The sequence below is a fragment of the Lipotes vexillifer genome, unplaced genomic scaffold, assembly GCF_000442215.2.
Source record: "Lipotes vexillifer unplaced genomic scaffold, Lipotes_vexillifer_v1.1 scaffold559, whole genome shotgun sequence".
Lineage (NCBI taxonomy): Eukaryota > Metazoa > Chordata > Mammalia > Artiodactyla > Lipotidae > Lipotes > Lipotes vexillifer.
In genome coordinates, this window is record NW_006781351.1 from 2,450,041 (window position 1) to 2,462,700 (window position 12,660).

General features: G+C 37.2%; 1 protein-coding gene across 3 annotated transcripts in view; it reads right to left on the minus strand.

Annotated features, from left to right (window-relative positions):
• PIK3C2G (phosphatidylinositol-4-phosphate 3-kinase catalytic subunit type 2 gamma) overlaps positions 1-12,660 on the minus strand; it is a 324,948-nt gene that overhangs the window by 256,162 nt on the left and 56,126 nt on the right. For all 3 annotated transcript variants that reach the window (XM_007454609.1, XM_007454608.1, XM_007454607.1), the window contains exons 9-10: positions 11,410-11,443; positions 5,651-5,849 (exon numbers count right to left, since the gene is read on the minus strand). In XM_007454609.1, coding sequence (XP_007454671.1) covers positions 5,651-5,849; positions 11,410-11,443 — 233 coding nt within the window. The remainder of the gene's footprint in view (positions 1-5,650; positions 5,850-11,409; positions 11,444-12,660) is intronic.

Consider the following 12,660-nt stretch of genomic DNA (forward strand, 5'->3'; position numbering starts at 1 on the left):
TCACAGCAGAGTGTTGTGGGATCAGGAGGAAACTCCCAGCTCCCAGCTTCTCCCTTGGCTGGGAAAGAGAAGACTAGAACATATGCCTAACATTCAGACTTTTTAGGGGTCTATCCAAGGGACTGGTTTCTCTCTTGCTGAATCTAAGTTCAGAATAGGAATGGGTGCAAGTTTGGAGGACTCTGAGAACAAAGGCAATGGTTTGAACTAGCACAAACTCACTCACCACTTGCCCCCAGCTCAGTGCAAAATGAATAGGAGAAAACCCCCAACTCCCAGCTTCTCCCTTGGGAAAGATTTGGAATGTGATTCCAATGTTGCAGCTTTTCTGGGGGGTGCTGCCTGAGGGAATGGTTTCTGTCTCAGAATGCTGACAGGGTATGATATACTGTAAATGCCTGGGGACCATGGACTTAGGAGAACAAAGAAGAGCTGGGAGGCTTGCTGCCACTCCAGAGGATATGTGGGGCAGCAGACAGAGGCTAATGCAGCTTGATGGTCTCTGCATTGGCAGGAAGAGAGGGGAGCAGGGAAAGTGTAGTGTGCATCACAGAAGCCCAGGGAATATGCATCTACAGAAAATATTTGAAAGGCCCCCCAAATCTCTAGCTGGACTGATTGGTAAGATTCTTCCCCTGTATGAAACCACTCCATAAAGACTGGGAGAGGTAGCTGTTTTTTTCAAATGCTCAAATCCCAATACAAAGTAAAACAAGGTATACGAAGAAAGAGGAAAACATGGCCCAAGCAAAGGAACAAAATAAATCTCCAGAAACTAATCTTAAAGAAATGGAAGTATATGAACTACCTGACAAAGAATTTTATATATAACAAAATGAGAACATCAAGAAAGAGATAAACATATTAAAAAGAACCACACAGAAATTTTGGAGCTGGAGAATACAATAACTGAATTGAAAAAAATCAGTAGAGAGCTTCAAGGGCAGACTTGATCAAGCAGAAGAAAAAAATCAGTGAGCTCAAAGACAGGTATTTGAAATTATTCAGTTAGGGAAACAAAAAGAAAAAAAAATGAAGAAGAGTGAAGAAAGTCTCAGGGACTTATGGGACACACAGGACAAATATACACATTATATGAGTCCCAGGAGGAAACAACTGAAAGAGGCAAAAAGCTGATATGAAGAAATAATGGCTGAAAACTTATTAATTGTCGGTAAGGAAATGGACACTCAGTTTCAAGAAGCCCAACAGACCAAACTATGATGAGCCCAAAGAAGACCACACTAAAAGGCATTAAAATCAAACATCAAAAGTCAAAGACAGAGAGAGAACTTTGAAAGCAGCAAGAGAAAAGTGATCTGCCACATAAAAGAGATCTCATCAGTTTTTCAGCAGATTTCTCAGCAGAAACCTTAAAGGCCAGATGGAGTGGAAATGATATATTCAAAGTTCTGAAAGAAAAAAATATAAATTATATCTGGCAAACCTGTCCTTCAAAAATGAAGGAAAAATAAATACTTCCTCAGGTAAAAAGCTGAGAGAGTTCATCAGCACTAGACCTGACTTACATGAAATGCTAAAGGGAGTCCTTCAAGTTGAAATGAAAGGATGCTAGACAGCAACAGGAAAGCATATGAAAGTATAAAAGCTTACTGGTAAAGGAAAATATACAGACAAATACAGAATACTGTAAGACTGTAATGGTGGTACATGAACAACTTTTAACTCTGGATAGAATATAATGGACAAAGTATGGAAAAACTTTCATTATAAAAATATATAAAATATAAGAAGATGCCATTTGTGATATCAGTAACATAAAGTGTGGTGAAGGGAGAAGAAAAGAGTAGAGTTTTTGTATCTGATTGAAGTTGTTATCAGCTTAAAACAGTGTTTTAAATATAAGATGTTTTATGTAAGGCCCATGGTCACCACAAAGAAAACACCTATCTATAGAAGATAAACGAAAATAAGAAAGGAATTGAAGTATGCCGTTACAAAAACTCAAAAGAACACAAAGGGAAATGGCAAGAGAGGAAAAGAGGGACAAAAATGCTACAAGATAGAAAACAATGAAAAAATGGCAATAGAAAGTCCTTCCCTATCATTAATTACATTAAATATACATTAAATTCTACAATCAGAAGACATAGCATAACTGAATGAATTAGAAAACAAGATCCAACCATACGCTGTCTACAAGAGATGTACTTTAGATTTAAGGACATCCCTGAAAGTGAAAGGACAGAAAAAGATATTCTATGTAAATGGTAATCAAAAGAGAGGAGCAGTGGCCATACTTATATAAGACAAAATAGACTTTAAGTTAAAACTGTCACAACTGACAAGGACATTATATAATGATAAAGGGGTCAACTCATCAAGAGGATACAACAGTTGTAAATATACATGCACCCCAAATTGAAGCAAATATATTAAGCAAACATTGACAGAATGAAAAGGAGAAATAGACAACAACACAATACTAACAGAAGATCTCAATATTGGTTATAATGAATAGAACAAACAGACAGAAGCCCAATAAAGAAACAGAGGGTTTGAATAATACTATAGCCCAAATGAACCTAACAAATATTTATAGAACATTCCACCCAAGCTTAGGGCAATACACATTCTTCTCAAGTGCACATGGATCACAAAATAGGTCACAAAACAAGTCTTAACAAATGTGAGAAAACTGAAATCATGCCAAGTATATTTTCTGAACACAATAAAATAAAAGTAGAAATCAGTAGCAGAAATAAAATTGGAAAATTCTCAAGTTACTGGGAATTAACACTCTTTAGTTTCTCTTTTTTATTTTATTGAAATATAGTTGTACAATACTATGTTAGTTACAGGTGTAATATATAATGATCTGATATTTGCATACATTATGAAATGATGACCACGATAAGTTGAGTAACCATCTGTATGGGTAAAAAAGTTATTACAATGTTATTGATCATATTCCTTATGCTGTATATTACATCTCAGTGACTTATTTATTATATAATTGGAGGCTTATGCCACTTAACCCCCTCACCTATTTCACCCCCATCCCCACCCCTCCCTTCTGGCAACCACTTGTTCTCTAAGAGTCTCTTTTCATTTTGTTTTGTTTTGTTTTTTAGATTCCACATAAGTGAGATGAATAAGTAAATGAATACTTTTGAACAACTAATGGGTCAAACAGAAATCAAAAAGGAAATTAGAAAATATCTTGAGACGTGAAAATGAACACACACCATAACAAAACTTAGGAGATACAGCAAAAGCAGTACTAAAAGAAGAAGTTTAAAGCAATAAATGCCTACATTAAAAGAAGAAAGATCAAATCAAAACTACAATGAGGTATCACCTCACACCAATCAGAATGGCCATCTCCAAAAAATCTCCAGACAATAAGTGCTGGAGAGGGTGTGGAGAAAAGGGAATATTGTTGGGAATGTAAATTGGCACAGCCACTATGGAGAACAGTATGGAAGTTCCTTAAAAAATTAAAACTAGAGCTACCATATTATCCTGCAATCCCACTCCTGGGCATATATCCAGACAAAACCATAATTTGAAAAGATACATGCACCCCTATGTTCACTGCAGCACTATTTACAATAGCCAGGACATGGAAGCAACCTAAATGTCCACTGACAGATGAATGGATAAAGAAGATGTGGTACATATATACAATGAATATTACTCAGCCATAAAAAAGAATGAAATAATGCCATTTGCAGCAACATGGATGGATTCAGAGATTATCATACTGAGTGAAGTAAGTCAGACAGAGAAAGACAAATATCATATGATATCGCTTATATGTGGAATCTAAAAAAATGGTACAAATGAACTTATTTACAAAACAGAAATAGAGTCACAGATGTAGAAAACAAACTTATGGTTACCAGGGGGGAAAGCTTGGGTGGGGAGGGATAAGTTGGGAGATTGAGATTGGCACATATACACTACTATATATAAAATAGATAACTAATAAGGATCTACTGTATAGCACAGGGAACTCCTGTCAATACTCTGTAATGACCTATATGGGAAAATAATCTAAAAAAGAGTGGATATACGTATATGTATAATTCATTCACTTTGCTGTAGAGCAGAAACTAACAAACCATTGTAAATCAACTATACTTCAAAAAAATTTTTCTAAAAAAAGAATTAAAAAAATAAAAAAAGAATAAAAAATTTTAAAAAAAAGATCACAATAACCTAAATTTATACTCAAAGAACTAGAAAAAGAACAAACTCAGCCCAAAACTAAAAGAAGAAAATAATAAAGATTATGTGAAATAAATAAAACAGAGAATAGAAAAACAATAGAAAAAAATAAACAGAACTAAATTTCCCACCATATATAAATACTGAATACATGCTCTATGCATATAGCTTTATCTGTATTTATCTGGCTACATAGTTTTTCCATGTGAATTAAAATTAATAAGGATATAATAATGATTTAAAAATTATGAGAACATTCATTAGAGTGGCAATTTGTTAGATTCTACATCAGCCTCTTAAAATTCTTCATAAAATTAAGAAAAAGCATAAGACAATTTTCCCATGGGTTTTTTTTTTTTTTTTTTTGCGGTACACAGGCCTCTCACTGTTGTGGCCTCTCCCGTTGTGGAGCACAGGCTCCGGATGCGCAGGCTCAGCGGCCATGGCTCACGGGCCCAGCCGCTCTGCGGCATGTGGGATCTTCCCAGACCGGGGCATGAACCCGTGTCTCCTGCATCGGCAGGCGGACTCTCAACCACTGCACCACCAGGGAAGCCCTCCCATGGGTTTTAAAGAAATGCATATGTGAGACAGATAGATGATAGTTTTTCTTTTTTACATATGAAGGTAAAATTTCCTTTATAATTAACTCTCTAAATATTCGTACAGTTGTTATTTGCAAAAATACTGTCCAAGATAAAAAATTATTTCTCTTTTTTCTAAAATTGTTTCTTTTAGCCTTTCTTTGAGATGCTAAATGCAGTGGGTACAATAAATCCATTAGAAAATTACTATTCTCTTATCAACTTTAATTGATTTAATCAGTATTTTCTTATAGATTTAATCCATAAGGAATTTTTAAAAATTATTATAATATTACTCTAATTATGTTATTCAAGAAAATACTATATAACAGAGTCAACCTAAAATCTGGCAATGTTCCATGCATAAATGTGGTTAATTTCTATTGTAACTCAAATAACTCTTGGCTAATTCCCACTTTATCAATGTACTAATCTCACAAAATATTTACTGCTCACAACTTGATAGGGATCAAAGTGACTTTTTTTCTATTTTTAAATACTCTCCATCACCCTGTATGTGTGTGTGCTATCTTGCTCTGTGTTAATTGGCATTAGTCATTTAAACTCAAACATAAAAAATGAAAAATTTAGGGCAATCACTAAGTAGGAGGAGCATTTCCTGTTTCCATAATGATACATGGACAACATGCAGTTATTTTTAATATGGAGAATGGGAGAAGACTTGAGGGAAAAGGAATGTGCACTGGAAATAAAGTTGTAAATGATTTTAAGAATATGGATAAATCCATGCTGATTAAATTTCAAAATAAATAAACTATGTGCTCCTGCAAATAAGAACAAGGCAAATTATACTCAATTAGAAGCTACACAAAATTAATTAACCCTTTTGCAAAAAACTCATCATTACTTACCTGTGCACCCAGGTCTCTGGAATATTGTGAGCTGCATACACTGTGAAGCTAAGGTGGGAATGGAGTCCCAGATTTACACAGGAAACACTATGCACAGGTGCATTTAGAGGCTGGAAATCTGCATAAAAGCTGCTGCAATAGATATCAATTAGGTGGTAGATGGAGGTAGATAGTTCAGTTGTCACTCTTTCTATCAAACCTAGGTGGGGAAAGGGATAGAAGTCAGGTCATCTGTGACGGGCAATATTTATCATAAAACCATCTGTTACAGCTTTGAAAATTTTTATAACAAAATTTAAAGAAAATTTATTTTAAATGACCCTCTACCAACTGAAGCCAATTAGCCATCTGTGCCTCTGTATGCAGCCTGGGTTAGCTGCTAGTAGTATAGATAGTTAATAAGCTTTCATATCTTTAGTTGCAGAAATTTGGGAAGCACAACCTTTAATCACAAATCAGAGTTTTGGGTTATTAATTTGGCATTCTGATCAACTGTAATTTGCAATATTTTTGTTTTAGATTATTATTGTTTAGAATTAATTTTCAGACAAGGAACATGTTATCCACATGGCTTATAAGTACTTTAAACAAACTCCATCTAAAGAATTAATCATAATAAGTTTGATTATGCTATGATGTTTGCCATTAACTGAACACTAATCATATACATTGTGCTGCTATAAAAAGAGAATGGTATTAGTACATGGCTGGGATCTGAAATAAGTTTAAAGTGAAAGATTCATGACATTTACTACATTTCTTCAAAATCAAAGCCGTACTTGAGTTCTACCATTAGTTATTTAAAGGTAGTCTATTGATTATTCCCAGAAGTGACTTGTCATGAAGGAAAAAAAAAAATGAATAAAATTGTTTAAGTACAGAGGCCAGGAGTTTCCAAGCATCTGCTAAATTAAGGCATGCCAATTTACTGTAGAGCACATGAAAAGTGTCCCTTAATCATCGAATTTAAGGTAAATTTTTCTGAGACTGGTGTTCTCTCTCCCAATAGACGCTTTGCTGGAAAAACTCCTCTCTGAGGGGAAGGAAGCAGAAGAGGCTGATGAAATGGACCAGGCAGAACTGGGGGACTCTGATCCAAATCAGGAAAGATGGCGCCATGACAATGGAGAAGGTTATGAGGATGATAAACGTCATCCTGGGGTAGGATTTACTGTCAGACTCTTAGTGGGGCCAGTGAATAACACTCACTGCTGGTATTTTGTATGCAGTAGTGAATGAGTGAAGGCGGATAATCATAATAACGCTCACGACTTGTAATTATTTTTAATATTCAACTATAATGTTTTAGAACTTAAATAATCTCAAATATAAAAATTATATTTTAAAATTACTTTTTTTAACCTAGAAGAGGAAAATCTTTGACACATATTTAAGTGACAATGGGTCTTAGGTGAATGTATAAAGCGAAGTGCCATGAATGGAAGCTCTGGCGCCCTCTTGCTCCTGAGTCACCCGTGCCTGACTTTGCTGACGAAGTCTCGAGGGTCGCGGGTCACAAGGCTCCTGTGGTCATGACCAAGACCCCTTGATACATCAGGCCTCGTCCAATCCCCCCCCGCAAAAGGCCTCCTTAAACCCCACAGGTGCGTCTTGTTAGATGAGAGCGACGCAGAAAACCCTGCCAAAGATACGACCTGAACGTTCCTTTTTCCATCCTGGGCCAGAAATATGTACTGATATGCCGAATTTTAGATATTTCGACTTTTCCAACGCCTTGTCCTGGAGAAATGAAACGAAACGGCAGTACTGCCCATGCTGGGAAGTCAGAGGGGAGAAACTGTGTCATCGCCGGCTCCCACACAGGTAGCTGGGCTCAGAGCTGAGGAGAAGAGCGGCCCCTCGAGGCGGCCCTCAGAGGGTCCGCCTTCGGTCCGGAGGCCTGAAGCCCGTGTCCCCGAGCGTCCGGACAGCTCCTCGGCCTTCGGGCGGGACCACCGAGTGGGTGATGCGGCCGAGGCGGAGGGATGCGCGGGGCCCGCCTGTGGAGGAAACGGCCGCGCCCGCTCTAGGTGTAGTGGCTGAAGATGCTTGCCGTCCGCCCATAGATGCAGCTCCAGAAGTCGGCCTGCATTCGAGCTCAGTCTCGTGATTCCGCACAGCCTCCGTTTCCCGCGAGACCCTGGCGGGTCGGCTTCAACGGGCCGCCTTCCTCCGAGTAGGGCTGTGCTGAATTTCCAGACGCCTGGCAGGTGTTAGCTGATGATGTTGGAGGTTTCTATAGCGCTGGTCACAGACGGACGGACGATTTTATTAAACTTCAACTCCAAGCTTGTGAGTCCCAGGCCAGTTAGTACTTCCGGTTCACGACTCGGGGGGTCAAAGGGCGGTTCTTTCCAGGGAGGCGCCCGCGTGGTACTGGGAGTGTCTGATGAGGAAGATGTGCCGCGTGGCCTTGGCTTCGTAGGGTCCAGCCTGAACACGAGTTTTTCTTCTACAGATTGCAGGCTCTTCTTCCACAGGTTGAGCAAGGCTAGTGGTGCTCACCTGTCCCAGGTGGGGTCCTCGACTTTAGGCCCGGGGCGGGGCTCCACTGCCCAGCCCTGCTCCCAACCCCGCGGGAGGCTGGGCCACGTGCAGCTCCGAGTCCCCCGGGGGCCACAACCCAGGAGAGCGAGGTGGCCGAACCCTGGGAAGCTGAGGAGACGTTGAGAGAACAGGTAAGCACCTCCTTAGAACTTATGTTGTTAAGATCTTTTTTTTTTAATTCACATAACGTGTTTATTCACTGTACCATATTTAAAGGTTTTCATATTTTAAGTTATAGAAACAGAAATGTCCATTAAGATTAGGAACGGAACAGGTCACAGATTTGGCGTAGTCATGTTCAGTGTCAAATCACACAGTACTGCTGTTTTTTCAAACACGTGCACTTTCTCGTAAGTAGTTTACAAGCATAAATTGCTTTTTGGTTCCTAGTTGGTTTGAAAAGAAAATAGCAGGAAGAGCTTGATGTTTCCTCCAACAGTCTGCAGTGTTCCAGTGCCCAGGCGTTTGGATACTCAGGAAAGAGGCCAACTTCAGCGTGGAGCTTCTTCCCACATCCTGTCCCTCAGTAGCTCTGCCCCTAATTAAACATGTTGTTGTTCAACACAGTTATTATAAATTTGTACAGAATTCACAAGATAGCCAAATTTTCCTTATTTGCTGTATTTCTAAAATTGTGTCCTTTGTTGTAACAGCCTGAGGTGACAAGCAGAGTGAAAGAGCTGTAATTAAAATTCTCTGAGAAATCAGCAGTAGCAATTAATGAAACAGAAGAGTAAAGCAGCATAAAAATAGTCTTTAAAGAGGCCTCCTCAAACTCTGGAGGCCAACCAACAGGGATTCTCCTGAACAACAGGAGGCAGAGAATTTTAAATTTATAGAAACATCTTGTTTCTCCAGTCCCCAGATTGTGCTGTTGGTACTCTGAAGCAGGAAGCACAAACTTCTCGTTAATAATTTCCAATCTTGTGCAAATGAATACACAAATCATAAACTTGAGGGAGAGATCTCATTAATTCAAGCTCCAGCACACATTTTGGAGAATCTTAATTATTTGGATAATTACTCAAACTCTACTCTTTACTTTTTGTGCTGAAATACAATTTTAGGTTATAATTTGTGTCTTTGAGGTAGTATAGGGATGTGTGCTTATGCATTATGCTTTACTTCCAGAACTCTGGGTGAAAAATGCATTTCAGATATCATCAGAAATGTATTAAGGACTCAAAGTACTGAGCTTGGTGGTGAAATATGGAGAAATAATACTTATCACACCTGATTTTGCAATGAGAAAAGAATTATAGTTATCAGGAAATAAAGAAACAATGACAATATATAGGCAATTAAAATGCATTAATTAGAATCTGTTTTGGTTCTTTTGGAAATGAAGGGGTACTTTATTCTAGTGTACATTTGAAAGGAAAATGGTCTCTGTAGCATTACTGTTTGTCACATCCTATGTCCAATGCTTCTTGTGTCCAGTGAAGGCTGTACTTTCCTTGCAGACATAGTCTGCATTAAAATCTGGGTTTTTTTTCATGTTCCAAAAAAAACTTTGTTCACACGAACAGGCAGCGTGCCAGATTTGTTCACCACTGGTGTAGAGCACAGGTATGATCAAACCTGTCAGCTTCAAGGTATATTGAGGTTAATCAATAAGAATATTAAGTATAAGAATCAATAATAGTGGCTTATTGTTGGATCAACATTTTGTGTAAAGAGTGTTCTAGAATTTTATTTCAGAGTACCTGAATAGAAAGCAACTGCATGTATATGCTGGCAAATGTTCATTTCATTTTGCTGTCATTTCAGCAAACTCTTTCTTTCTGCTCCATAAACTGCTGTAAGGTCCTTCTACATAATAAAATATTAGAAAGAAATATATTTATCTTGCAGACTGAGAATTCTGATTTATCAAAAGCTTATGAGAGCTGTGGATGGGAATTTTTTATCCATAGAATTAATTCCTTCTCTGTGATGACTTAGCATAGAATATAAGTCCCTGGGAACATTTCTGTGCAGTTTTGTGAGATCTCATATCCCAACCCCTGAGGAACATGGGATGAGGGGATTTTATTCCAGCATTCCTAATAGAAAGGAAGAAAGGGCCTGTTTCATATAAGCATACCTCCAGCTTGTTCACTCCACACTTTCACTTGGACTCTGTGTTAGAAACATTGTTAGAAACATTGTGTCTATCTCTCCCCTTATTCTGTGGTGGTCTAGAGTTTTATGAATGCCTAGATTTTTGCATTAGCACAGGTTTTTTTTGTCCCATATCCTTTGCTGTCCCATTTTCCTCTATGATGTGAAGTGGGGGAGTCCTTCCCATGTAATTGAATGTCTTCTTTTGAGTGGTGGGAATAGAGTTGAGTGGGTATCCCTCTGTACATAACTTTCTACTGAAAACCACTAAGCGGGTGGAGGGCAGTTTGGGGTTATCATTTGTGCTTCACTGTCACCTTTGAATCCAAGGGTGTTAGTTGAACATCTGTGAGTCAGACCATTTCCTTAAAGATACTCATAAGTGTTCATAAGCCAAATACCATCTGCCTGTGCAAACAAGAGCAACCCTGACCACACCCTGCACTTTACATACTATCCTATCTTTTACGCATATTAGGAAGACTGAGGATCAAAGAGTTTACTTCTTTACGATCAGAGTCAAAAAGTGGGCAGAGTGGGAATTCAAAACCAGTTCTGCCTGATTCCTCTACACCACACAGTACACCACACTGTCACATTCTCCTCTTTTCTACAGAGGCAAAGTCCTCCTGTGGCTTGCAGTTTTGTAGGCTCAGAGCTTCTGTGAATACTAATTATTCCAGAACCGAATCCTCCTACCTGTTATGTTAAATTGGTCTTTCAAATAGAACTTGAATTTAAATTTGAAATTTGTGACTTTGAAGAAAGACATCTGCTGCGTTTCTGACTTCTCTTACTTCAAAATATAACTAGCTAAATAAAATTTTATAGTTTCTTGGAATTGTTGTAAGGATATTTTCAGTATTCCTTTAATTTTTATAGCTCTCTTGACTTTCCCTATTTTTAAAAAACCTCAGACCAAAAGTTTAGGGAGTGTGGATTTTTATTCACTTGCAGAATAATCACTTCCATCAGTAAATAAAGTTTTAACAAAGCATTTTTTCCCTCAAAAGTATTCTTTTGGTGTGTGTTATAATATTTGGAGAAAAATCGAAAAATATAAATTATTTTTGGTTTTATAATTTGTTTAGTATGCATGTGTGTTTTACCTTTTGCTGAAGTTTCTGAATTTTGATGAAAATTCTGAAAAAGAAAAACAGGTCCAAAGATACACTTGTTATTCAGAAAACAAAATTGGGAAACCAAACCAATAATATCCAAAATTTACATACAGAAATTTCTCTGGCATGATAAAAAGAAAATGTATTTCTTGGTGTCATATATCAATGTTGCTTACTAAACAGAGGAAATCTAAATTGTAAAATGAAAGAAAAGCCTTCTGACTGTTGTAATCAGCAATCTAGGTTATTTGATTCAGAAAAAAAAAAAAGAAATCTTTAGCATAAGCTCAGCCTTTTTTTAGTATTATTAGGACAGTTCTACAGATATAGCCTAAACTTAATCCCCCTTCCACAGCAGTGATTAAACTTTTAATATAAAAGATTTGTAATTCTCTTTGTTTAGTGTGTCCAGTTCTTATTTTAGCTGTCACTTCAGGTACAAGCTTTGGGCAGCACAGAAAGAAGGCTGGATGGAAGGGTGCAAAATCATACAGATTCACTATATAGTTTCCTTTATTTTTTAGGGTTAAAAAAAATGATAGTCAAACACTTGAGATCATATCCTGAATTTAAAAAAAATACTGTCTGAAATTTTTGTTGTCTTTTAAGTTCATATACATTAGCTTGGTGGTTTTATTTGTTTGCTTGTTTGTTTATGTTTATCTCTATTGTAGGCCTGGAATTACTTTAGTGGTTTAGGATTTACTGGTTATAACTTTATTATCATGAAAACTATATAAGGTGGGTGATTCACATGTTCATTAGAAATGTTTCAGTCCAAAAGCAAATTCAGTTTTCTAATAAGATCCATTTTAATTGACACTAAATTTTTTTAATATTTTGCTTTGACAAGTTTGCTTTTAAGGAAATCCAATTAATGAAAAGCTGGATTTTCAAACAAATAAACTGGGGAATAATCATTTTCCTGTAACAAAGAACTTGCTACAGTATTCCTTTTAGAGAGAAAACACTTCTGTAGTGTTTAGAATGTAATTAAATTTACATACAACTTTTCACTTAAAAAGCATCATTCACATGAACCTTTTCAGAAGCATTTCTCTTAGTTAAAATATTTCATCTGAGCATAGTTTCAACCACTGGGCTTAACAACTACACATAAGATCTTTACCCCAGCCATGTGGGTGAGACTATTAAACATGTCAGCATGACTTAACTAGAATTCAGTTTATTCAGAAATGTAAACTTGTATTTTAAGATCACCATGACATCCACCTACAG